The 26,505-nt window shown below is 51.9% G+C and overlaps 1 protein-coding gene and 1 long non-coding RNA gene across 27 annotated transcripts in view; one reads left to right on the top strand and one right to left on the bottom strand.

Annotated features, from left to right (window-relative positions):
- The window catches only part of MYO18A (myosin XVIIIA), a 96,624-nt gene that overhangs the window by 15,772 nt on the left and 54,347 nt on the right, over positions 1-26,505 (top strand). For 13 of the 26 annotated variants that reach the window (XM_082372657.1, XM_082372660.1, XM_082372656.1 and 10 more), the window contains exon 3: positions 26,402-26,461. The exons of 9 other annotated variants lie outside the window; for them this stretch is intronic. In XM_082372657.1, the coding sequence (XP_082228783.1) occupies positions 26,402-26,461 (60 nt within the window). Of the gene's footprint in view, positions 1-19,017; positions 19,114-23,304; positions 23,503-23,885; positions 24,014-26,401; positions 26,462-26,505 lie in introns of those variants that run through there. 4 more of the 26 variants (XM_082372653.1, XM_082372652.1, XM_082372654.1 and 1 more) reach the window with 4 other exon arrangements.
- On the bottom strand, positions 991-23,298 carry LOC309618660. The gene is made up of 3 exons (XR_014238576.1): positions 19,863-23,298; positions 18,908-18,995; positions 991-8,238 (listed from the first exon to the last, which is right to left on the bottom strand). It is a non-coding gene; the product is annotated as an uncharacterized lncRNA (long non-coding RNA).

The raw sequence follows: 26,505 nt of genomic DNA, 5'->3' as shown, positions 1-26,505 counted from the left end.
GAGACGCAAGCAAGCAGGGGCAGGTCATGAAGGCCCTTGTGAGTCACGCTAGGGAATGTGAACTTTAACCCAAGGGCAATGAAGCAATTTAATTAGGGAGTGATGGGAACAGGTTTTCGAAAATCTCTGACTGCTTATGGAGAATGCTTTCAGGTGTAGCAAGGATAGCTGTGGGGAGAATAGTGAGGGAGCTGTTGTAATCTCAGTAGGATGGATGGAGGCCTGAACTTGGGTAGAAGCAGTGGAGGTGGAGAGATGTATCAGACGGGAGCAACTGAGGTAGGCTCTGTAGTCTTTTTTTTTTTTTTTTAATTTTTATTTATTTATTTATTATTTTTGGCTGTGTTGGGTCTTCGTTTCTGTGCGAGGGCTTTCTCTAGTTGCGGCGAGTGGGGGCCACTCTTCATCGCGGTGCGCGGGCCTCTCACTGTCGCGGCCTCTCTTGTTGCGGAGCACAAGCTCCAGACGCGCAGGCTCAGTAGTTGTGGCTCACGGGCCCAGTTGCTCCGCAGCATGTGGGATCTTCCCAGACCAGGGCTCGAACCCGTGTCCCCTGCATTGGCAGGCAGACTCTCAACCACTGCGCCACCAGGGAAGCCCCGACTGTTGTCTTTTTTATTTCAGTTTTTTTTTAATTAAAATATAGTTGATTTACAATGTTGTGTTACTTTCTGGTGTACAGCAAAGTGATTCAGATTTATATATGTATATAAAATATGTTTTTTTTTCAGATTCTTTTCCATTATAGTTCATTACAAGATATTGAATATAGTTCCTTGTGCTATATAGTAGGACCTTGTTGTTTATCTATTTTATATATAGTAGTTTGTATCTGCTAATCCCAAACTCCTAATTTATCCTTCTCCCTCCCTTTCTCCTTTGGTAACCATAAGTTTGTTTTCTATGTCTGTGAATCTATTTCTGTTCTTTTTAAAAAATTAATTAATTAATTAATTAATTATTATTATTTTTTTTTTTTTTGGCTGTGTTGGGTCTTTGTTGTTGCGCACGGGCTTTCTCTAGTTGTGGCGAGCGGGGGCTACTCTTCGTTGTGGTGTGCCAGCTTCTCATTGAGGTGGCTTCTCTTGTGGAGCATGGGCTCTAGGTGCACGGGCTTCAGTAGTTGTGGCACATGGGCTCTGTAGTTGTGGCTCACGGGCGCTACAGCACAGGCTCAGTAGTTGTGGTACACAGCTTAGTTGCTCCGCGGCATGTGAGATCTTCCCAGACCAGGGCTCGAACCCGTGTCCCCTGCATTGGCAGATTCTTAACCACTGTGCCACCAGGGAAGTCCCAGTTTCTGTTCTGTAAATAAGTTCATTTGTATCATTTTTTTATATTCCACATATAAGTGATAGCATAGGATATTTGTCTTTCTCTGACTTACTTCACTTAGTATGATAATCTCTGGGTCCATCCATGTTGCTGCAAATGGCATTATTTCATTCTTTTTTATGGCTGAGTAATATTCCATTGTGTATATATACCACATCTTCTTTATCCATTCATCTGTCCAGGTCTTGGCTATTGCAAATACTGCTGCTATGAACATTGGGGTGCATTGTAGTCTTGTTGATTGGTTGGTGTGGGAGAAGGAAGAGAAGAGGGGTCAAGCGTGACTGCCAGGTTTAGGAGAAGATGCTACATTCTTTCCTTGGCTCCTCAGGGAAAATGTTCTAGGGACATCTGTTTTGGGATCAATTACCCTTAAGTTTTCTAAAGGCAAAGAGTTCCTTGAGTTGGCGAGATTGAGGCAGGTGTTGGTAACGATGAGGATCTTAAAACCCCAGTTGGTTCAGAATTCCTTCCTCCAGGTCCATGAGTCTGAGTGGGAAAGTCAATAACCATTAAGAAGGGGTAGAAGCCTGGCCGGGACTAGGACCTGGGAGAGGGGAGAGAGGTCCCTTCTGTTTGTATCCTCAGTGGGCCCTTCACGGGGGACAAATGTGTTGTCTGGAAATGTAAGATGTTTCTGCTGAGCTCAGAAAAGCCCAGCTGGCTAAACCCTGGCCGATGTGGTTGTCCCTCTGCCACCAAGAGCCAGAGGAGCTGGCCTGCATGGGAGCCGTACCTAGAAAGCACTGCTCCCCTGAGCTTCTGAGGATGTGGTGGGAGGGGAGAGATGGGGGTTTAAAGGAAGGCCTACCACTCCCTCCCAGTCAAGGCTAGTTTCCTGAGCTGTCAGGCATTTGCCCGAGATCCGTGGTACACTTTCTTCTGTTGGACCTTGGGGTTTGTACTCAAAGGCTATAGGGGGCTTCCCTGGTGGCGCAGTGGTTAAGAATCCACCTGCCAATTCAGGGGACATGGTTTCGAGCCCTGGTCCGGGAAGATGCCACATGCCGCGGAGCAACTAAGCCCGTGCGCCACGACTACTGAGCCTGCACTCTAGAGCCTGCGAGCCACAACAACTGAAGCCCGCACACCTAGAGCCTGTGCTCCGCAACAAGAGAAGCCCCCACTGGACGCAACTAGAGAAAGGCTGTGCCTAGCAACAAAGACCCAACTCAGCCGTAAATAAATAAATAGATAAATAAACAAACAAACAAAGGCTATAGGGCTGTCAGGTTCCTTAAGAGGTCGTCGTGTCCATCTAAACCACATCCACACTCCAGAATTGGGAAGAGAGCATGTTATAGTGTAAAGAGCGTAGACTTTGGAGTCAGAAAGACCTGTGTTTGAGTTTTACTAAAGTTACCAAACTTTGTGAGCCTCAGTTTACTCACTCCCTTAAACACTGAATGAAGTGTGCTTAAGAACCGGCACTGTACCAGGCACAGGGGGATTAAATAAATAAAATACAATCTTTCCTTGAGGAAGCATAGACCTAAGTGAAGAAATGCAACCAAGCACCATAACTGCTATCACAGAGGTCTGCACAGCTATGCAATGGGGTGAGAAAGAGGAAGTGGCCAGTTGTGCTAGGGAGAAAAGGGGTGGCCATTAGGAGAGGCCTCTGAGGCGAAGTGACCCGTGACCTCTATAAACCGGCTCTATTCTATCCTCCCAGAATTGAGAGGACTAAATCAGAGAAGGATGCACACCCAACTAACTACAGTTTTCTCTCAGAAAGAGAATAAGATTGGAGCTCAAGGGAGACTTGTTTTTTATTCTGTATACCATGCTTTGTGGGCCTTTATTTAAGATAAACATGTTTGTGTATTAGATGATGTCACTTATATAGACTTTAGCCGGTAGTAAATGCTTAGGAAGATTAGTACCCTTCCCTCTGCCCAGTCTCTAATGCCATCCAAGAAAGGTAATTTTGCAGCCTCTTTAATTAATCCGTCCTAGTGCTCTCCCATTCTTGCCCCTGGTGAGGTTTTCTTTCCAACGGGACGCCTAACGCTTTTGTCCAAACTCTTTCTCTGTAGCTCTGTCAAAAACAGCCAGCTGGCGGGAAAGATGGGACGCTGGATGCTCTCTTTCTTTTTCCAGCTTTTTTTCAGGGTTGCCTGCATCTGGGAGAAGGCAGGGGCCCCCTTGCTGCAGTGGAAGGCCCTAGTCCCCTGGGCGGAAACGGTATGAGCCTCACCAACCTTGTCCCCAGGGTCCCTGGGTGCTGTCAGGAGTGGGGCCTGCAAGATTCCAAGGGGAGACTTGAAATTGTGCTGCTTCCAGGCCTTGCCAGGCCAGCTTCTGGGCAGTGGGCTTCCCACTGGCTTCTGGTGGTGGAGAAGTTGGGTACTGCCTGAGTTCAGGGTTCTAGAATTCTCTGTTCCTAATGTTACTCCAGGAATTTTTTACTTCATTTTGCGCCAAAGCTTCTGGCACCTCTGGCATCAGAGTCTCACCATGTGAGAGCCCTGGTTTGGGGGCTCAGAGTGGAACCCAAACTATGTCGTTTTGGTAATGAGAGGCGGGTGGGTAGGTGTCAAGGGTGTGAGAACTGGTGGGTGAAAGGTCTTTGGGAGCATTTTGGGGGGTTGTCTGTCCTGGATTAGTGGGGTACATGGGACCAGCAGGATAGTGTGGTAGACTAGGTCACTTCTATTCTGCTAGGTCTCCCTTTTGTCTTCAGAGGACCATTCTGCTTTTTTCCCAGTGAGATGCTAGATGAACTACAGTCCCAGAGTGCCCTGGCCACCCAGCCCGTGGGTGGTGGGCACAGTGCCCAGGCCGCACTGGACTGGGTGTGGGTACATGTCATGGTCATCGGTTGTTTGTGCAGGCACAGCTTGGAGTCCTGGTGCAGGGCAGAGCCTTGATTGAGGTAGCCTGCTCCGGCCCCTTCCAGCCCTGGCCAGAACTCCTCTGGCCCATCCTGACTCTCCCTGGCCACCTTGTCCTCCTCTCCCTTCTAATCTCTCTTATTTACATTGAAGTGGTTCTGGAAAATACCAGATATGCAAACACCCAGACTGGGGGTGGGTGAGGAGTGGGGTGAAGGGGGGCATGTGTGGCGGGTGGGAACACAAGTATTTTAAAAATGCTGCAAATCTCTACAGCATTTCCCAGAAACCACAAGCACGCGTTCTGCCTGCCAGCAGGGCTCCCGCCACCCCGCTACACTAAGCTGCTGGATTCTCCTCACTGGAGCCTGGGGTGGAGAGCAGCATCGTGGGGCGGAGACTGGTGACCAGTTGGGGTGAGGGCTCCCCTGCTGCCTGGGCAGGCTGCCTGGCGCCTCCTTTGTCCGTCCGGGCAGCGGGTACGGATGTGCCCCAGGCATCTGCAGCACTGTGGGTGCCCACCGTGCCAGACAGGCACTGCCAAGGAATGGAGTCTTCATGGCCCCCCACCTCTTGCTGTGCAGTTTGGGGGGGGCCCAGCCAACCCTAGAGTCCCGCGTGGTGCTTGGCAGCAGCTTCCGTTCTGTGAAATACAGGGGACAGTGTCAGCAAAGCTGATTTTTTCAGTTGTTGGCTCTAGTTTGGTTGGGAAACTATTTCCTTAGGCCTGGGTCACCACTCTGGCTCCCTTAATCTCCCGCCATATGTTCCTCAGAATCAGGGCATGGCTTTCTGCCCCAGCCTGGCTCAGCCCGGCCACTTTGCACAAACTCTGGGGCAGGGAAGAACGTGGGGTGTTTGCCCAGTGTTCTGTATGGCACCCAGTACAGTGCATAGCGTGTACGTGTTCCCTAAGTGGTATTTAATTGATCCGGTAAAGATTCAGCCGAACAGAAATGCCTTGAGGGAAGGGCATGAAAAATAGGAGCAAGAACAAAGATCATGGCTAGCGTTCACTCTGCTTTCATTAGACACTGTTCTAGATGTTTCACACATATTAACTCATTAAATTTTCCCAGCAACCCTTTGAAGTAGGTATTATAATAATCTCTGTTTGGCAGATGAGGAAACTGGTTTACAGAGAGGTTAAGGTTAAGGTTAAGTTGCCTACGGTTTCACGTTTATTAAGTGACTGGTCAGGATTTGAACTCAAGGTATCAGCTTCCTGCCCTTCACTATGGATAGGAGAGATAGATATCTATATATCCATATAGATAGCTATATAGGGCAGGGGAAGGCAGTCTCTGGATATCCTTATACGTCCACTGCCCAGCCCAGGCCTGGGCCTTCTGGTTCCCGCTGCCCTGTCACGAGAAGCCTCTTCTCCAGAAGGAAAGGGGAAGCAGCAGTGACTGGCCCCTCGCACTCTGTGGATGGCATGCTGCAGAATGGTGTGACTGTTGCTCTCAGTCTCTCCAGAGGATTAGCCAGAGGAAGTGAGCCCAAGTGGCAGCAGGCGGGATGTAATCTTGTGGGAGCTGGGAGAGGTACTGGAAAGGCGGCTGAGGGAAGCCGCAGGAAGACAAGTGGCATCTGTCTTGTCAGCCTTCGGGTGTGGTCCCCCGAGGTGGGGGAGGGTTGTGCTTTTGCCCCTCGTCCATCTCCCCTGCTAGATCCTGGAGGCCAGGCACGTTGCCCCCTCACCTTTTTGGCCCTTACTGACATGCTGGTACTGACCTCTGTAGCATTTGGGGTAGCAAGATCCCCGGAATGTCCCCTCTGACCAAGAACATGTCCTCTTCTGTTGCACAGGGGTGAATGTGTTCTCTCCTAGTGGGCACTGTGGGACGAGGGTGAGGAGCGCGGCCTGGCAGAGTGCCTGGCAGGTGGTGGGTGGGCAACGCAGAGCTCTCACTGGCTTCTACCATCCGGTCTCTGCTGTTCCTTTTGTCTGTCCTGCTTTTCCCTGCCCACTCTCATGTCCTCATACATACGGGCCCCGGTTTGAATATCGTTTCCTGAGGGAAGCCTTCCCTGGTCCTCTCAGACCATGTCAGGTCTGCACCTCCTCCTTCTCCTTTGTAGCTTTCATCAAGACTGTAATTAATTCGTTATCTTCTTATTTCTGCCGTACTGGAGCACCTGAGAGCAGTGGATATTTGTTGAAGGAAAGAAGATGGTTCTCTAGTCAGGAACTGGTTTCCCATTCTCTGTGTCCGGGTTCCCTTGTTTAGCTCAGTTTGGGTTCCTAGAACCCTCCCCGCTGACTGTCCTTGGTGACTTGTCTGCAGTGTGTTAGGACTTTGTTTCTTGTGTGCCTGGACCCTCGGCATCCCTCACACGAGTGGAGGGGAGATGGGCTCTAGACAGCCAGGAGCAGGGGCCTGGGGAGGAGGGTCCCTGGGACAGCCTGCCAAAGAAGGCACCAGGCATGGGTGAGAAGCAGATTCAGGGTCACATGGGGTCACACAGTGTCGGCCCAGGGGACCTTGGAGGAATGTGCCTGTCTTACTGGCTGCAGGTCTCTGAGGGGGTGGAATGTGGCCTGACAGGGCTCAGGGCGCCTTCTTTCCTTCTGCTTTCCCTGGGCTGCCTGTGTGCTGGAATGTCGGTAGGCTGGGAATTTTCACAGCAAGGATTTTTCCCAGTCAGAGCGACAGATTCCAGCTGGAGCCTGGGGACAGCTCCCGCAGGGGCAGGGGCTGCCGGAGAGGGCGGGGGCAGATGTGGGGCAGCCCCAGCTGCTCTGCTCTTGGGGCCTGGACTCGGTTCCCATCCTCTCTGGGAAATGCAAACATCTGTCTCCCCATTGGGCCAGGCCAGGGGGAGCCTGGGCTTCTGGAGCTGCGGGGCTCAGGAGAGGCAGTGGGAGGCCTTGGGGACCAGAGACTCAACCTCAGTGAGGCGAGAACGTGGCTGGCCGTATCCCACAGGGCCTCACTTCCTCCAGACGGTAAGTGCGTCAGGAAGGGGTGCTGCCTCAGATTCCATCCTCAGGTGGGGCTGTGCCTACCAGACCCAGGTTCTTGGGCCTGTAGGGGCCACCCAGCCTTGGCAGGAGGTAGCATCGCTGAGTTTGTCACCTGTATCCGTCCTCCACTCTGTGGGCCACACAGCACCTCCAGGGCCTGGTTCCCTCTCTTAGTGACCTTTCCAGCCCCTGTGCCCTCTGCCCTCTGAGCTCCATTCTGCTGGCTCCTCCCTCCAATTCCCATTTCTGCAAGGAGCTGACTCACTTCCTCCCTCCCTGCCCAACTTCTCTCACTGCTGGGCCCTAGGACAAGCGGGTACCCACAGGGAGGGAGGTTTCTCACAGGGCACTTTCTGGGCTCCCTTCTCTGGCAGCAGGACTGTGAGGCTGCCCCGGCTCTGGGCAGAAGAGGGCTGCAGGTGGGGTGGGCTGGGGAGGGGCGTGGCTCTGGGCTGCAGGGACCAGGTGCCAGTGTCCCCCAAGCCTTGGCACACTCGAGGCAGGATGTCAGGAAACCTTGAGGAGCACCTGCTCCCTGTCACCCTGTGGGCTTGGTTCTGTGGAAGAGAAAGGCTGAAGATGTCATCACTGTGATCTGGGAGCCTGTGCTTTCTCTAGAACAGAAGACATCTGCGAAAAGATAGATCTCAGCCCGGAGTGGCGTGGGCTGGAGGCCAAGCGGTGACGGCACTGTCAGGCAGCATGAGACGGTCATGACTCTGTGACACCCAGTTTCATGCCCAGCGCCATCCCATCAAGGGGAAAGTGTCTGGAGAGTCCGGTGGAGCCTTCCGGGGACAAGGCGAGGGGAGGGGTCTGATACAATGTCCTTGTTCCCGCTGGCGGCCTGCATCCTGTCCCTGCCCACCCCCAGGTCCCTCATCCGTGGGCTGGTTTGGTTGTGGAGCCACCTGCAGAAGCACCGGCTTCAGAGCAGTGAAAGGTTTCCTCCCTGGGTGGGCTGGCATCTTCTGTCTCACCTGGAGCGGTCCAGGCTGTGAGAGCCTGTGTGCCTGGCACTTCAGGCACAGGGGACCCAGCCTGTGCTGGGCCTGGCACAGCCTTGCATCCTCCTCTGCAGGCGGCCTAGGTTACCTAAAGGACACAGGCACAGGGTAAGTCTGAGGCCCCACTCACTTGGCCATGCATCAAGATCAATAGAGGCGAGAAGGAAACTGGGCGCACCGCCTGAGAAACCTGGGGGTACGGCTGTGGGCTGTCTGCCTGGAATCAAGTGGCCAGCAAAATCCTTATTCCCCTTAGGACTTGGCTTTGCCTGGAGGAGCCCCCATTTCTCTGGCAGCCTGCAGTGATCCTGATTCTGGCTTCAGGATTTCTGGACAATGACAGGAGTCTTTTGTTTAGATGAGGTTGGGGGCGGCAGGTGGGAATGAGGCCTAGGCTTGGAGAAGGTGAGGGGTACCAGCCTGAACACCTTGCTTGGTAAAAGGCCCTCACCTTCCGTCGTGGGAGGTGAACCACCCTGCCTAGTCACACGGATGCCTGTCTGCATTCCTCTCCCAGGGCTTCTTTATTGTTTCCTGCCCCCACCCATCATTTCTTGGCCCTGACCTGGGGAGAAGAACCAGGCTCTGTGACGGGACACCCAGCTTGGAAATGGCTTGGCACACGTACACACACACACACACACACACAGCAGAATTTAGTCTGGGTTGTCCTTTTCACCCAGACCCTTCCAAAGCATTTCTGCCATCAGCTTCCAGCCCTTCTAACCAGCCCTCACCTTCTCTGTGCAGAGGAAGGCTGGCCACAAACCAGAGGACTTGGTTTCTGGGGCAGAAGAAGGCACAGCTTTCCTGTTTTTTATCGGGACCCTGGGTTCCCCACCCAGCCCCTGTGTCTTCCTTAGATCACTGGTTTTTTTGGGGGGCCGTGCCATGCAGCATGTGGAACTTCCCCGACCAGGGATCAAATCCGTGCCCCCTGCATTGGAAGCGCGGAGTCTTGACCACTGGACCACCAGGGAAGTCCAGACCGCTGGTTCTGAGGTCTCTCTCTGTGCCTCTGAAAGAGGAGCCCCTGCTATAAAGAGTCCCCCATCTTCCCTCCCCACCCATTCTCTTCAAAATCCCCAAACTGCAGCTCTTATTGTTGCTGTAGAACCAGATGCTTGGCAAATATGAAGTTGGATGGGAAGGCTGGTTTTGGCTGTACAAACTACTTTCAGCTCATTTGGGGGAGGAGAAGGAAGAGGAAGCCAGCATAGGCAGAAGGGCCCACAAATCAGGAGCTGTGTATGACTGTGTATGTGTTGTTGATCCACTGGTATGTACTGGGCATGGCACAGACTCTGGAGCCGGACTGCCTGGGTTTGAATCCTGGCTCTGCTGCTGCCTTGCTGGGTGACCGTGGGCAGGTTGATTTCTCTGTGCCTCATTTTCCTCATCTGTAAAATAAGAATACTAGTACTTTCCTTGTGAGGCTGTTTTGAGGATTAATGAATCAACACATGTAAATCACTTAGAATAGTGTCATTGTCATCATCACTGATCTGTCTCTGATGGCTGAGAAGCACTTGGTGCCTGGGAGCTTGATGGGTCATCTGCCCCCAGGAATGCCACAGCCTGTTAACGACTCAGCTCAGCTCATGGAGGGTGGGGTGGGCTTTACTCTTCTCCTTAGGATGGTGCTTTTGCCCAAAGCGCCTTCCAGGTGGAGATAGGGAAATAAGGCCCAGACTGGTCCCCGAGCTTACTCAGGGCCACGTGGTAGCCTCAGAGTGGGATTGCTTTGCCCTGGACATCCAGTCAAATCTGTTTGATGCCAGTTTTCAAAACTGTGCTACTTTGCCTGTGATTTCCTTCAGTCAAATTCTTGGCTGATACCAATACCTTTTGATAACCAGACTTCTTTCCTATTTGTTTTCTAGTTGAGCAAACGAACTCTTTTTTGTGGTCTCTTTACAACTCACTGTGTTTCCTCGCACCTGTGTTGCCTCTGACAGCCCATGTGGATTAGGGCTAAGCAAGAATCGAGGCACAGAACAGAGAGGCAGCCCTGACCTGCCAGTTCCCGGGTCTGTTCTCTGCTCCCTCCCTCACACATATGAGCTTGCCCAGAGCTCCCACCTTGGATTTTCTAGCTACTGTATCAAAACCTTTCAAATTAAGTGCCGGCGGTAGAATGTGATAGCAGTTGGATCCGTGCCCTGGTCCCTCCTTCCTCCTGGAGGAGCTTGATTGAGCCTCTCTAGCAAGGTGAGCATGCCCCGGAGTCCTTTCTCCACCACGTCCTCCTTCCCCTCTTCCTCATTTGCTTTATCCATCTGGCATCACCAGGAGGTGTCCGGTTATGGTCCCCACTACCCTATGGCAGAACTCCTAACATTCTGTTCAGTACAAGGCTTCATTGCCTTATTTGCTCTTCAAAGTTCAGGGTTCTGCTGGTACTTCTCTTTCTGGGAGCACTAACATCAGATGAGTCCAGCAGCGGGTGATGTGGGGAAGCCCTCAGGCCACTGCATTCCAGATGTCTTACCCATGCATGGTCCAGAGACTCTGCAGAAACAAGGAATGATTGTGTGCACTGAGGGGCTTTCTCCCAGGCCTGGGATGCCTTGGGGTGGGGGCTGGCTTCCATTCAGCCTTGCCTTTTCAGCCCTTCTGCATCTGGCTTCTGCTCCCAGGCTGGGGGTTACATTGTGGCTACCGTCCCCTCCCCCACTTCTTTCTGAGGCCTGGGGGTCAAGACACGGCACATGGGGACAGGAGTCTAAGCAGACTCTGGGGCAGGGGTGGGAGAGAGCAGCAGGTGGTCAGGGACAACACCCGAAGGAGTCTTTGGCAAGGATGACAAGGACAAGCTGAAAGTGGGATCCTCTGGACCAGACCTGTCCAGTAGAAAGTTCTGCAAAGTGATACATGTTCGATAGTCTGTGCTTTCCAACTTGGTAGCCATTAGCCATACGTGGCTATTAAGTACTTGAAATGTGGCCAGTGTGACTGAGGAACTGAATTTTAAATTTTATTTCATTTTTAATTTAATCAGAAGCATTCCCTTGTTTCAATTTAAATAGCCACACTTAGCTAGTGGCTACTGTATTGAACAGTGCAGCTCTAGACAGCTCATTGAGAAAGAAATGGTGGGGTGCTCTTGAACCTTGTCTCGTCTTGCCGTCCCCCTGGTGAGGCTGGGAGGGTGGTGTTTTCTCTTCCTCTCAGGAAGGAAGGCTTGTCCTCTCGGGCAATTTCTACACTTCACCAACTCAGGAATCCTGATGCCCCAGCGCCAACGGGTCCCTGGCCGTGTGCCACCACTACTGGGGCAGTGCTTCCCCACCTCGCCAGGCATGTTTTCTGCCCAGCCTGGTAATGCACAGGTGCTCACATGCCCCAGTGGATTTGGCCAGGGCTGTTAATGCAGAGGTGGGGGGTTGGTAGGAAAAGTGGAAGCTTTTGCTTCTTCCTTCCTGCTTCTATGGAGATTGGGTCTGTGCTTTATTTTGACTTCAAAGAGTGCTAGAAACAAGCCCAACAGGGGCCTCCAGAGGTGAACACACAGATCCTCAAACATTTATTGAATATCCAGTGTTTGGAGGACACTGAGGCTTATCTAAAGGAGTGTCTCTGACTTTGAGAATAAATAGCACAGCCTCGAACTCACACCCCGGGAGGCCGTACTGATATTTTATTTAAATTGGTGTGGCTGACCCTTAAACTGGGTTTCCTTTTTTTATCCTCTGGAAACAGAGAAGAGTTGTCGTTTATGTGAAAAAGAGAAGAACAATTCTTCATTATGCTTATTCTCTCCTGTCTGCCAGAGGGGGTGGGGATGGGAATATCACGCGTGGTGCATTTAGTAGACTCAGAAGTGCCCCAAGTCTTGGTGGGATTTGGGGCAGGAGGGTGGAGGATGTTGGAAAGCCATCCTCAAGGTTGGCCCTTGGCTTTGGGCCTTGTGGGAGCTTGGCAAGCAGAGGCAGTTTGGAAGTCCCCAGGGGCCATGAGGAAATCCCCAGCAGCTGAGAGTCCTCAGGGAGCAGCAGGCCTACTGGAGCCACCAGTCAGGTGGTCCGTCCCCGCAGGCAGCCGGGACCTGACTTCGAGGGGATGGTCTCCTGGTCTTCTCAGAGAGGACAAGCCCAGACTTCCCTGCTTGGGCTCTGTGCCCACGAGATGGTGTGGTGTCAACAGGCTCTGAGCAAACCTTTGGGTGTGCCAAGGCAGGGGCTGGGGGAGCCCAAAGCCTCAGTGACCACCTCTGGGGCAGTGATCTGGGGCTGGCCACTCCGAGCCCACTGACCCTCCTGGATTGCTTGTCCCAGACCTCTCCCCACCACACAGGCTCACGGCATCCCTGGAGTCTTCTGTTTACTCATGCAGTCATCCATTCATCCATTTTATTCCATCGATAAGCATTTACTGAGTGCCTGCTATACATAGGGACTGTTTTGGGCTGTGGGGATGGAGCAGTGATGAAAGCAAAGTCTGCGCCGAGCTCATCTTTGCCTCTTCTGGACGTATCCCTCCAGGGTAAAGGGAGAGGCCATCTTGCCGCTTCTGCCCCCTCAGCCTCCAGCTCCCAGGGGGCGCCTCTTGGGGGCGGGACCGGGAGGGCGACCCCAAGGAGGTGCGATCCCGCGGCCTGGGCGCTGCCTGGCCCTTGAGAAGGGGGCGGCCGCCCTCTGCCGGGCTCTAGTGGCACTACAGGGCGGGTGCACACCGGGCCTCCAGGCGCATGTGCCAGCCGGGCCCCGCCCCCGACTCCGCCCCTGCGCTGGCGGCGGGGCCGTTGGGGTCAGGAAGCGTAGGCCTCAGGGGTTGGGGGCGGGGCCGGGGGCTGACTCGGCCGCAACCCAGCGAGGCAGCTCCTGGGCAGGGATGTCTGGGTCCATCCCTGCGCGTACACCTTTGGTCTCGGAGGGTTTCCTCTCAGACCTCCTTCCCCTCCCTGCGGCCACCCCTAGGCTTCAAGAGGGTCTGTTCCCTTCCTTTGGGATCCACTGGTTATTGATGCCCAGTAAAATTTCAGAAAAAAACCTTGGTATCTCAAAGGGTACCATTCACTGTCTACTGACACACTTACACTGTTATTTTATAGGAGAGAAGACATTTCTTACACACCAAAAAAAAAAAAAAAAAAAAAGTAATAAAGGATAATCATTGCCAACAGAGGGAAGGCACAGGTGCTGAGAAACCTTTGAACTGACCATCCCGAAGAATGCATCTGTCTGGTGGTGGGGAGTCTCCAGGAAGCATAAATGCTCCAGGCTCTCCCCAGCCCTGAGAGCATAGTGCTGGAAACAAGACTTCCCCCAACTTCCTTAAATAAAGAGTTCTATTAGTGACACTTTATACATTGCAAATTAGTCATAACACAAGCACTACATAATTAGTATCCATTTATGGAGACAGTGTTTATAGCCCACCCCCCCCTTTTCTTTTAAGAGTTTTGATTTAAAGGGGAACTAGAAAGACAAATGGGGTCAGAGGAGTATTCTTTAATTAAAATGCTAATTAGAACCTCAGTCTCAATGTTTTACAAACTACCTCCCTCTAAACCAGCCTCAAGAAGTTCACAGTCTAGTGGTAAGGGGATGAAACAAACAAAAAACAAAAAACCCCACAACAGGCATTGTGCTTCCCCACAGTGTTCACCGTGAGGTATTACACATCATCATTAGTTGCAAGAGTAAACGACTTACTCCTCACAGCCTCCTGTCTAGCCTGCTCCCAGCTCTGCTTAACCACTTTGCCTGACCCAGTGCCCGAAACAGAGCCAAGGCCCTTTCACTCACCCAACACTACCAACGTGGGAGAGCAGAGTAGTTGAAGTTGTTACTCAATCTGGATATCCCTTTGTTCCCCATTCTTTTCTGCCTGGCTAATTGCACATGTACCTTTCAGATCAGTTAGTTAAATCCAATGGATATTTATTGAACACCTACTATGTGCCTGGTTCTGGGGAGTAGGATGGTATCTAAAGGAAGTAGGAAATCGTCCCTGTTCTCCAGGGGGAGAAGGCTTAAGCACATGACACAAATAGATTACCATCAAAACATCAGTTTAGTCATGGCATATACTCATTAAACTTCAATAAATTCAATTACAGTTCCCCTCTCCCGCAATCCGAAAGTAGAGCGTTCCTATGAAACCTTTTGGAAGCTGAAATGGCGTAAAGTAAAGAAGCAATGACCTTAAGGCACATTTTGCTAATGGATGCATTTTTAAAAATCGAGATAAAGCACACATACAGATTCACTTCAAAGCTTTGATGGTTTGATGCTGAGATGCTGAGTGTAGTTCCTGGGGAAGGAGCTTGGCAGTGCTACCCGGCCTGTGTTCTGCCTCTATAACGCTTGCTGCAAAACAAACACTGGACACTATTTTTGTTCTTAGCATTTTTTTGTAAAAGCGAAAATCCTCTTCAGATTTCTTTTGCTTATCGGAAACAGGTACTAATGTATGCCTTTCGTAAAAGCCAAGTGGCATAAAACAAACCTTCAAAAAATGGAGGATACCTGTATGTGGTTGTGTAGGAAACTATATATTACTGTAGTCTGAAATTGTAACCATTGTATTTTGTATACTTTTACTCAATGCTGTACATGACTGTATACATTATGCTTTCAGATATATAGAATGGTATATACAAACCCATGTGTACTATACTTTGTGAGCAAGTTTAGGGATTTTTAAGAGTAATTTTGACTATATTCTATTTCTGCCTTACCTGCTGACTTTAGAATCTAATCCCACATGGTATGTGACTCCCCTGTATGTAATAGAGCACCGTGTTGAGTATACTCAAGAACCACCATGCATATGTGCTGATGTTTAGGTATAGACAGTGAACACTGTGGTTTTTAATAATAATTTAATCACTACTGACAATTTGCTAGGCCTAATGCTAGGTGCTTTCCATGTACTTCTTTTTTTTTTAATAAATTTATTTATTTTATTTATTTATTTTTGGTTGTGTTGGGTCTTCGTTACTGCACTTGGGCTTTCTCTAGTTGCGGCGAGTGGGGGCTACTGTTCGTTGCGGTGCGCGGGCTTCTTATTGCAGTGTCTCTCTTGCCGCCGAGCACAGGCTTTAGGCACCCAGGCTCAGTAGTTGTGGCTCTCAGGCTCTAGAATGCAGGCTCAGTAGTTGTGGCACACGGGCTTAGTTGCTCCGTGGCATGTGGGATCTTCCTGGACCAGGGCTCGAACCCGTGTCCCCTGCATTGGCAGGTGGATTCTTAACCACTGTGCCACCAGGGAAGTCCCACTATTTTTTTTTTTTTTAATTCTCACGACAACCCCATAAGGTAAGTGTACTATTATAAGGCAAAAAGTGGAAAGTCTAAAAAATCGAGTAACTTTCCCTTAGGTCAGACTGCAAGAAAGAGGCCGAGCTGGGATTCAGACTTTGCACTCTGTTACCACGCAGGTCTTGGGTTTTGGGAAAGGCTTCATGAAGGAGGTGGAACTCAAGATGGACTTTGAGAAATGGGGAAGGTGGAGGGGCTGGTGGAGAAGCTTTCATAAGTAAAGGCTCTGTGGGAGATGAGGGCAGGGAGCCGTGGGATGATCTACCTGAGAGAGTGAGAGCCTGGAGTGCTGGGGAGAGGGCGAGGGTGAGAGGAAGTTGAGGGTGAAGTGCTGAGGAGGGCCCAGATTGTGGCTGTCCTTAGAGGGAGGCTGAGGTGCCTGGAGGTGGTCCGGCTGCCCTTGGGAGTGACCGCGTGGCCCCCAGAGCCATAGGGCAGGCTTAAGGACCAGGTCCTGAGACAGCACTGAGCTTTGAGCAGCAGAGGGACTAATGGTGATTATGTGTGAAGCTGAGTGGGTTGCCAGGGCCCCAGTTTCCCCCTCTGAATGAAGAGGTTTCCCTTTTCACTAAGGGAAGTGAAACTGCCCTGAGATGGTCTCCGTCAGTAACACCAAGCATCTCAGAGACAGAATGGACAGGATCTAGTCATCTGAGTAGAAACTCGGAACGGACGGGCCCACGGTTACTACTAGTAAGTCAGACAAGACTGTGCAGATGAAGTGACACTCGGTCACCCAGAAATCATCTTCCAGGGCACTGCCGAATGGCAGGTGAGCCTCGAAGGCCCTCAAGCAGCCAACGTAGAGAACACTGAGTCTGCGTGTGAAAACCCAGGCCTTTCACTCACAGGAGAGGCTGTGTGTTCGCTGACATCCCATTTGTTCTGCTCTGGACTCTTCTATCAGGCTTGGTTATCTGGCTTTACAGCCTTTGGCAGAAACAGCATATTAGAAGGAGGTGAGACTGCTCAAGACAGGCATGCTGACAGGCAGAGTGACAGCCGATGGTCTGGCAGGGGTAGGGGACAAAAGAACTAAACCGCAGATACACAGACACAAAGGGCGTCTGGCCTTGCTAACATGGGGGTAGCCCGAGGCTTCAGGTTGACTGCGGTGCCGAGACGGGGCTGGTGCCCTTGGAGAGTGGTTTGGGGTGTTGGTGGGGCAGAAGCCAGGCTGTAAGTCAGGAGCTCAGAGTTTAAGATGTTAGAGATGAGTTCAGAGTATTTTACCAAAGAAAGTTAGAGAGTCTATAAAATGTTTGTTATTTTTATGATTGGAAATAGTAATAGAATTTAGAAACCTACTTAAAATAGAAAGTATTTTGTCCCTTAAAGGGGGTAGGCTTCAGTCACCTGAAAATTTTGCTTGTGGTGCCTCTCCCCCACCCCAATGATCACAGATAGATAATAATTGTTAAAACTTATTGAAAACATATGGGCTGGACCCTGTTCTTAGGACTTTGCAAGTACTAATTCATTTAATCCCTACAATAACCCTATGTAGTAGGCACTATTATTTCCCCCATTTTATAGGTGAAGAAATGGAAGCACAGAGTTAAGTCGTGTAGTTTACTGCATGGAAGAGCCACTATTGAATCAGGCAGTCTGGCTCTGGAGGCCTCACTAACTTAACCACAGTACAGTGTGAATAATTCCTTTAAAGCAGTGGTTCTCAGAATCACCCAGAGAGGGCTGGTAAAAACATAAATGCTGGGTTTCTGATTCAGTAGGTCTGGGGTGGGGCCCTAGAATTTATATTTCTAACAAGTTCCTAGGTGATGCTGGTCCTGCTGGTCTGGAGACCACATTTTGAAAACCAAAGCCCTTTCACTGACTGAGACTTCACCAATTTCATGCTAAGAGAGTCAGTGCAGCATAATCCTCATTTTGCAGATGAGGGCAATCTAAGTCACCTGCCCATGGTCACACAGCTAAGTCATTCATTCCTTCATTCACTGACTCTCTCATTGATATAACAAATGGGCACCTCTGCACTAGGCTTTATGTTGACCTTCCAGTCAAGCAGCTCTCGGCTGTGGCTGTATGTAAGAATCACGGGGGGAGCTTTTAAAATTCCCAGTGCCCGAGCCGCCCTCCCAGACCAATTAAATCAGAAACTAGGGGGAAGAGGTGGGATCCAGGCATCAGTATTTTTAAAGTCCCACTGGGGATTTCAGTGTGCCACTGAGGCAAGTGGCACCACTGTGTCAAGAAAGCACTGGAGGTACGAAGACCTGTGACATGGCACGTGCCCCGAAGGGCCAGACCACCTCCCCGGGAAGACACACCACTCCCTAGAAAGCAGAATCACGAGCCCAGCGTCCTAACGGCTTGTACAGCGAGTGGCAGTAGGAGCCGGAGCTGGGCTTTGGTCCTCTTGGGCAGTGCTTAGCAACCTCTTCGCAGAGAAAGTAATACTGTTTACAGGACCCACTGGGCTCACAGGACCGGCCAGGGTGACAGGCCTGGGGTCTCCAGACACCCTGTTGGGCACTGGTTAGGAGACAGCTCTGCTCTGGCTTCTCAGCACCCCCGCCCTCCCCTCCCCCTCCCCCTCCCCCGCCCTTTTTCTTTCTGGAGAGGAAGAGGGAGGCAACGACTGTTTCCTTTTTTGCTGCAGAGCTGACAGCTTCTGAGACAGCTTCAAAAGACCTGTCTTTTGGCTCCTTCCCACCTGCGCCCAGCTCCCATTTCAGCCTCACTGGTGTCCCCAGCCCTGGTCTGGGCACCCTGTGGTGCTAACTGAAGAGCCAGGCCAGGTTTCTCTTCGTGAGGAACGCTGGCCTCTCACTGGCAGCCCTCGCTCATCCGCCAGACACCCAAGATTTCCTCTCTGCTTGGCCGAGGCCCACCCACCACGCCCCACCTACCCCACCTACCCCACCCTCCTCTGTGCCTGCGCAGTCACTGGCTGTGTGTGGGAGAGGGATGTCTACGCAGAGCGTGAATTGATCCTATGCACGTCCCCGGTGTATTTATTACAGGGAGGCGGCCACAGTGGGCCTCAGACTGATCGTGTGGGTCGCTGCTCCTGCTGGACTTTGCAGGATGGCTGTGTTTGCGCACAGTGGGCAGTGGGCCCTGTGTGTTGTATTGGATGTGACGTTAGTGGTTGTCTTGGCCTCTGCCGCAGTAATTAGATGGCTGGGGTGAGCCTATGATTTGTGTGTTCTCAGGAACACTGTGCTGTGATCGAGTGTTCATGCGTGCTGGGGTGTGTGTGTGTACACGTGAACGCGCATGTGCCTGTTTTGACCCTGGCCTGTGGGGCTGGGGGGCTGCAGGTCTCAAATTCCTCTGCTATTTTTAGGGGCCATATCAGCTCAGCTGTCGGGAGCCTGGGTGTGTGTCAGTCGGAAAGTCTCACCCTCCCCGTCCCTTGCCCCTAACCCTCCAACACTGCCTGCCCCCCACCCCACGTCCTCACTCCAGGAGCCTCCTTCTCCTCTTCCACGCGTGCTGTATCACCCTCTCCTCCCGGCATACCTGGTACCCGCAGTCCTCCAGGCCACTCACTCTCTCACTCTCTCCCACTGGCTCTGGCCAGGGTTGGGCAGCTCTGGACGGGAGGGGCCTGGAGAGAGGGAGGGGAACAGGGGCGGGGCTGCTGCCAGTGCTATTTTGAGCTGCTAACGGAGCAGCATCGGAGAGGAGACTCCTTGCTCTGGCCTGCTGCAGGCCAGGCTATGCGGGTGAGTGTCCCTCTGACCCCCCACCCCGGAAATGTCCCAGGCTCCTCATGCTGTTTCCTCATTTAGGAAAGGAGGGGACTTTTTGTTATTTCCCTCGAGGTGGCTGAAGTAGGTGGGGAGGGAGGCGTGAGGCTGCCTTGGTGGGGAGAGAATTATCCATCCCCGCAGCCTCTACCTCTCAGAGGCGAGGGGCAGGGCTTGCTGGGCCTGACTCATGACTTTGGAGGTCTTGTCCCTGCTTTGCGTTGCCAGCATGGCCCTCCACCCCCTCTTCCCCTGGTGGACAAGAGAGAGGGGCTTAAGAGGGGTGGCTTTTGGAGTTGTCAGGGATCCCCCTTTCATTGTCCCCGAGAGTGGACTTAGCATGGGCTCCTCCATTTCTGTGGATCGGACACTCGGAAGGGCCACAGATGGCATCTTGGGGAGTAAGTTCCTTAAAAAAGCAAGTGAGGAGAGACACAGCGGCCTCCCAGTCTGTTCCGTTCCCCCACGCCGCCCCTCCCGGCCACCAAGGGTAAGGTTTTCAGTTGTGTCAGCAGTTGGCAGAGAGTATGGGCTGGCCTGGTGCGGAGGTGTATCAGGAGCCTGAGATGTGCCTAGGAGCATTTGTATCTCCCTGTGCCCAAGGACTGCCCCGCTCCAGCCACAAAACTGGCACCAGCGCCGACATGTGTGGGCGGGCTGGGGGTGGGGCCCGAGAGACTTCTCACCCTGAGAGTGGGTGCTTCCTGGTAGAGCTTATAACTCACCCCGCCTTGGGCCTCCAGGTCCCGGCATCAGGTCACAGACTTGGGGCCATGCACGCCGATGGCCAGGCAGTTGGCAAAGTGCCCTGCAGAGGGGCAGTGAGTATCCCCAGAGAAGGGGGTGCCTCCAGCAGGTCTGGCCGTTGGAGGAGGAAGCCCGGGCCTCTGCAACTGCAGTGGCAGCAGGAAGCCATCCCAGCGCACCTGCTTCCTCCAGGCTGGCCTGGCCGACAGTGGCCGCGCGCTTGGCTACTTTCTGTTCCGCCCTGGGTGGGGGGAGGGCTCTCGCTGGAGGCTGGACCAAAGAGGCCAGGGTGTCCCTGCCAAGCTCTTCTCCCCTTTCTCCTCTGGCAGCATGGCCTTTAGGCCAGTCCCTGCAGAGCCCCCCCATTCCTCCCAAGCGGCTCTGTATAAAGCTTATTCCAGTCATGGGTGGGTGGAGGGGTAGGCCATCTCTGGAAACCCCAGCTTTCTACCCAAACTGTTGCTCTGGCAGGTGATGTCATGGAAGGACAATGGCACAGGCGAACCAAGGGAGGTGGGGGCAGGGCTTCCTTCCATCCCCTAACATGAGCCTCTGAGGTTCTTGCTGGAGGACAGACCTGGGCATAAGTCCCAATCAGCCACTCGCTGCTATGAGACCTTGGGCAGGTCATTTCTAAGCCTCCTTTTGCTCATTTGTAAAGTAGGAATCATACTAGTATCTACTTCAGAGGGATGTTGTGAGGATTAAAGGAGATAATGCATGTAAAGCGTTCAGCACGGTACCTGGCACTTAGTACATGCTCAAGAAAGGCTAACTGTTCTTACTGTTATTTCTTCCCTGCACCTTCATCCTCCTCCACATCCTTAGATTAGTCGGTACTAGGCTAGGACTGGCAGGGAGAGGGTCAAGTGGGAGCTCCCCTCTGTGTTCAAATGGGAAAGGAGAGAGAGGAGGATGCCATGAGAAGCCCGGAGCGTGTGTGCGAGTTGGTAGAGAGAAGAGCTGCCACGTTCCCTTGGCCACAGGCAGCAGGATCTTCCCTTCCCCTAGGCAGTCTTTCTCAGGGTGTCCACTGCCCTCGGGGGCTTGCAGTGGGTGGACATCTGGCATGGATGTCCGCGACACATTTGTCCAGGCTGAGCACTCCATGCCTGAGGGGTGCCTGGTGGGTGGAACGATCCCCCTGGGGGCATTTGTGCACCTGTACCCTCCTGTGAGGGGCACAGAGGATGATAAGTGAAGGGTGGATGGTCCTTGCTCATGATGCAGAGGGTAAAACCCAGCCTGACCCAGCCCCCTGAGCCTTGGAAGCCTTTGGGGCTGAGGGTAGATGGGTCCCTCAGCACATTTCTTGGATTTCTCCTCTTTGAGAACAAATGCTTTTAGCTATTATCTCCTCTGCTTTTTCTTTTTTATTGACTGTTTAGCCATCTTTATAATAGAAATAAATAGTAAGTAACAAATACATAACAAAATAAATACCAAATGTCTCTATTGTGTCCAGTTTGCACAATTTACAACATTGTTACGATCACTGTTTGCTTTCTATTTAGGTGCTAGTTTTTTTTTGAATGATGTTCTTTTAGGAGGAGTTTTCCATATGGTTACATTGTCCACATATTTGTTAGTTTAAATGGCAACACAACAGTGTATTGTACTGAAGTAACATAGTTTACCTAACCCCTCCCTAACTCTAGGGAGTTAATTATTTCCAATTTAGGGCTATTATAGACAGTGCATTTTTGTATTGGTCTGTGGAGGTTTTCTTTCTCTTCCTTTCTTTAAGTCAGCTCGTACATTCCTGAAGATGGGACAGCCAGGCCAGAGGATGATGCATTTCATGGCTATTGTTGGCTCCAGGAAGAGCTACTAAGCAATTTCAGAGTGTCCTGCCCTCCCTTCATCCCCATGGCAATTGGGTTTACTATCTACTTATTGTTGCTAAATTTAGAGATTATACCTCCCTTGTTTTCCCCACGTCCCTGGGAATCAGGATCGACAAGTCTTATTCTCCATAGTTTACAGCTGACAGAAGAGACCAGATGGGAATAAGAGGTTTGTACAGAGAACCCCCATTGCAGGACCGTGAGGCAGCAAACATTTATTTAGTGCCCACAGTATGATGAGTAAAACAGAGTCCTGCCTGTGAGGAAATCACAGTCCGGGGAGTGTTGTAGACACACAAACATCCCCCCAAGATCCATCCTGGGTGTGAATCCCACTGCTGCCACTTACCAGCTGGGGGGCTCTCAGCAAGGTACGCGCCTTCTCGGTTTTCTTACCTAGAAAGTGGGTTTTTGTGAGGATTGGAGGAGGAGACAGCGTAAAGCGCCTACCACTGTGCCAGATACCACAGTGAGTGTTTGGTGAGCATTGGTTTCTCTTCCCTTCCCCGAAGAGAAGAGGCCAGAAGTGCCAGAGAGGGAGGAGGTGGTCAGAGCCTCAGAGAATGGCAGGGTCGTGGTCCCTTTGCAAGTCCAGAAACTCAGTTTGGGCACGTTGAATGCTAGTAAGCTCCACACTATCAATCCATGCCGTGGTTGGACCCAGACCTCCTGAACCTCAACGCTGACGCAGATCTTAACCAGAGTTGGCTACTAAGGATGACTCAGCCCCTCTGACCCTGCCTAACATAGCAGAAAAGGTGGGCCTCTGAGGGAGCAGCACAGGCTTGCAGTCAGAGCCACTTGGGTTCAAATCCCAGCTCCATCACTTACCAGCTTTGTGACTTAATCTCTTTCTGAGTCTTTCTCCTCATCAGTAAAGTGGAAATAATAATAATTCTCATGTCATGAGGCTGTCATAAGATTTTCATATGAAAATATGTGTTAAATATTTTTACAGGGCCCATCTCATTGTAGGTGTTCCATACTCAGTAATTAATATTGCTGGAAATGTCTGAACTCTCCAGAGATGGAACAGGTCAGGGAAGAGAGGCTTTGGCTCCCAAGCACCCTTGCTCCACAGAACCATAAGTTCTCAGCTCTGGAGGTGACTGTACCAGAGATACGGCCACCATCTTTGGGACTGTGTTCCTTACCTGTTCTGTATTGGATAAAGATAGGTTATTCCTGATCCTAAGCAAATCTTAGTTAAAATCTAGTGATAAGGAAGAGAGGAGAAAGATCCAGGCAATTTTGCACAGAAGCCACAGAGAGAATTTCCTCCAGGGAAAAACCCACATTTGCGTTCAGAGAAATGCTCATCAGGAACAGCTGATGCAGAGGAACAGGCCCAGGTGTAAATGACCTGGTGTCCTTATAGCCTGAGGCTGATGGGCTCCTCTCTGTACACACAGGAGAACTGGAGCAGGACATCAAAGAACGAATGAGTTAATTAAACAAACAAACAAACTTAAAGTCTAGCATGAACTGGATAATAGGATAGAAACATCAACAAAGCAAATTTAAAGTAATTCACTGAAAACAAACATTCTCTGTTTTTTCGCTATTAATTCAGGATAAGTAAGAATAAGAATGAACCAGTTTTTTAACTCCACTGACTTGAACGGATTCTTGAGATGAAGCCTTTCACTGAGCTGAGGCCAATTCTGCCTGTTGAATTTCAAGAGGACCCGCTCTAGTTTCTAACCACCAGACGGGGCAGCTGTGCAGTTCTCCAGGCCTCTTGCCCCTGGCAGGTGCTGGTGAGTTGCAGGTAAAAGGCAAAGCCACAGGAGTCCTAGAGCAGCTTCCTTAATCCCCTCCTGGCTCCCAGGCCCGCAGCGTTGGTTCACTGAATTAAGGGCTTGCATGCCTCTCCCCACCCAGCCTCCTAGGGTGCCAGAGCTGGAAAGGACTTTAGCCATTTCCTGGACTAGTCCATCCCCTAATTCCACAGAGAGGCCCAGAGAGGTGAAGCGGCTTATTCAAGGGCACACAGCTTCCAAGGGCTGTGTCGATGTTCTGTACCCTACCTTGCCTTCTCTTTTCTCTAGTATTTTATTCCTTACTGCTTCTCTGACCTTTTGAGCTTTGGAATCCTTCCCCCTCCACTTCATCCCTCCTTTCCCCTGTGGCCCACAGTCTTTGTCCCGGCAGGTCCTGGCCTTTAGGAAGACTCCAAGTCCCTGAGAGACCCTGCCCCCCATTTCTTCTCTGGCCCAGAGTGCAGGCTACTTTCGGCACCATGGCCTTTTCATCAAGGTTCGCCTTCTGGGAGCAAAAGGAAAGTTGTATTTCAAAACTCTTTATGCTTTTCTTATGTGCTTGGCATGGTGTGTGCAGGCAGGAGACTGGCTTGTGGGAACGGGAGCTTTGGAAGCTAGAGACGGGTTGGGGCATGTGTGTGTACTTGGGGGCCGAGGAGAATGACCAGGGGGGTCCATGAACTCACTCTTCTGTCTGGATGGGCTCCTGTGCTGAGTCACGTTCCTCCCCTGAGCTCCACCTCTGGTGAGCTGAGCTGCCTTTTGTCCCACTGGTGCCCCTCCAAGTTAACCCTTCACACCCTTCCCACTGCTGCTGCTCTGACTCACCCCTGGGAATGTGAGCTGCTATGCAGGGGCCGCTGGGAATGGCTTTGGCTCTGAGGCCTCAGAACTGGGTCTCCCCGAGTCTGGGGGCTGTGATGGGTAGGGGGAGAGGAGCCAAGAGAGGGGAACCAGGCCAGTTGGCCACCTGGGGCCAGAGGGTGATTCAGGCTGCAGACCTGGGCGTGCCTTTGTGCTGTGTACAGTCCCCAGCTGGGCAATGACCTACAACAGACAGAAGCCTTCGGGTGGGGGAGGGGCAGTGAGTCAGCCTCAGGCTAAATCCAGAGCTGAGCTCAGAGCTAGGTCTAGTGTCCCAGACATTTTAGGGGGCAGCCGCTGTTTCCCTCAATGCCTCACCACTGGGGAAAGACCCTTGAGGTCCCAAGCTTGAGCCACTGGAAGGAGGACAGATTTGGAGCTGCTGAAGGACACGGAGTGGACTTGGAATCTGGGCCATCCCTGAGCCCGAGCTAACAGCACTGCGTGCAGTAATGAGCGTGTCTGGGTGTGAACACTTGCTGTCCCTCTAACCTGTATGTCTGGGAGCTAATGCACGGTGTGATGGGGCAAGGGGAGTGGGCAGTGATGGGCATTTGTAGGGGCAGCAGGTGCAGACCTAGACTCTCCCACTCCTCTTCCTTACCTCTCCATCAGCCCCTCCCTTCCTTTTCTCTGCTCCAATACTAATTTCTAAAGTCGTGGAGTCCACTCTGATGAATAATCACCATTTTCCCTGTGTCCGTGGCACTGTGTACTAACATTGAAGCTTGAGCCCATTGTAAAAAGCTCTATGGGCTATTAGCTTTAAAACTGCAGCAGCCATCATGCTGGTCAGTGCCCCAGGCACTGCTAATTAGAGCTCAAAAATCCGCCATGGACCCTGGTTGCAAATGGAGAGTCCCCCCAGGTGGATAATTAAAATGATTTTGGATGAGTTTCTAAGGATCTTTTCCATCAGGAATCAAGGACACCTTCCCATGCTCCTGCCCCATGTGCTGGGAAAGAGTCATGCTGAGGATGGGGTAGGGCTGGTGGCAGACCTGTCTTTTTCCTACAGTCCTAAGTGACTGGGGAAAGAAGAGAAATGAAATCCATGAGGACTGCCTGAGCTTTTGGAGGAAGAGATGCTGGTGAGGGGGAGGGGAGAAGGCTCTCCCAGACTTGAGGCCTGGTCCTCTGGGTCTGTTCTGAGCCAGGCTCTGAGCTGAAAGAACCATCAGAGTGGCCATATTGTCTGTCCTTTTTCCAGATATATTACGGTCTCTGCCCTTTGCCCCTGACTCTACTCCTACCTTCTGACTTGGGCCAACCAGCTCCTGGGCTGGGCACACACCCCAGAGCCCAGGCATCTTTCCTTCCTCCACGCCCCACCCCGAACCTTGGGGTTGCCTCCCTCAGCTGCATGGTTGGCAGAGTTTTGTGGGTCTGAGGTTGGGAAGATATCTGGCCTCCTGAATCCCCGCCTCTACCCGACTTCCTGCCTCCAGCCAGAGCTCAGCGGTCTGGTTGGGAAGGCACGCAGGCTCTGTGCTGGGGGAAATCATACGGACCTAGAAGCAAGCCTGAGCCATCCTGATAGGGGCCACCTATTACCCCACACTGAGCTCTGCTGGCCCAGCCGGCCCCCCATGCTGGGGTCATTCCCTCCTCCTCAGTCCCTAGGTCAGGGAGGCTCTTCTTCAGACCACTTCCTGTCTGAGCTGCGAATGGCTCTTGTAGTTTAGCCCGAGTTGAATTAGCTGGATCTTTCTCTCCACCCTGTAACCAAGGCCATGATGTCGCTCTCATGGGTGGACCTCTTTAGGCAGCCTAGGTGGGTCACGTGGCTGGTCACTGAGGGCAAAGGGTACTTGGCTTTAACCACCCCCAGAGACTTCATTCTTGAAGTTGTCACTGGACAATTTTGACGCCAGGATAGGATATCTGTTGCCCAAGTCCATAGCCCCAGGACTCCTAAGCACTCAGGAGCTCTGCCTCTCAGAGAGAGCGACTGCTTGGATGTTTTCCTTCTGTGCTTTTAGTGCTGGGTCTCCCCACCCTGAGCTCTGACCTGCAAAGTGACTTCTTTGTCTGCTCCCTCAGGTTAAGGAGGAGGACAAAACTCTGCCGAAGCCTGGTCCTCCTGCCAAGGAGGGAGGGGCTGTAAGTGCTTCTCCTAGACCCGTGTGTGTGTGTGTGTGTGTGTG

The sequence above is a fragment of the Balaenoptera borealis genome (genome assembly GCF_965194805.1).
Source record: "Balaenoptera borealis genome assembly, chromosome: 20".
Taxonomy (NCBI): Eukaryota; Metazoa; Chordata; class Mammalia; order Artiodactyla; family Balaenopteridae; genus Balaenoptera; species Balaenoptera borealis.
The sequence above is the reverse complement of the archived record's forward strand: the minus strand, read 5'-3'. Positions and strand labels throughout refer to the sequence as shown.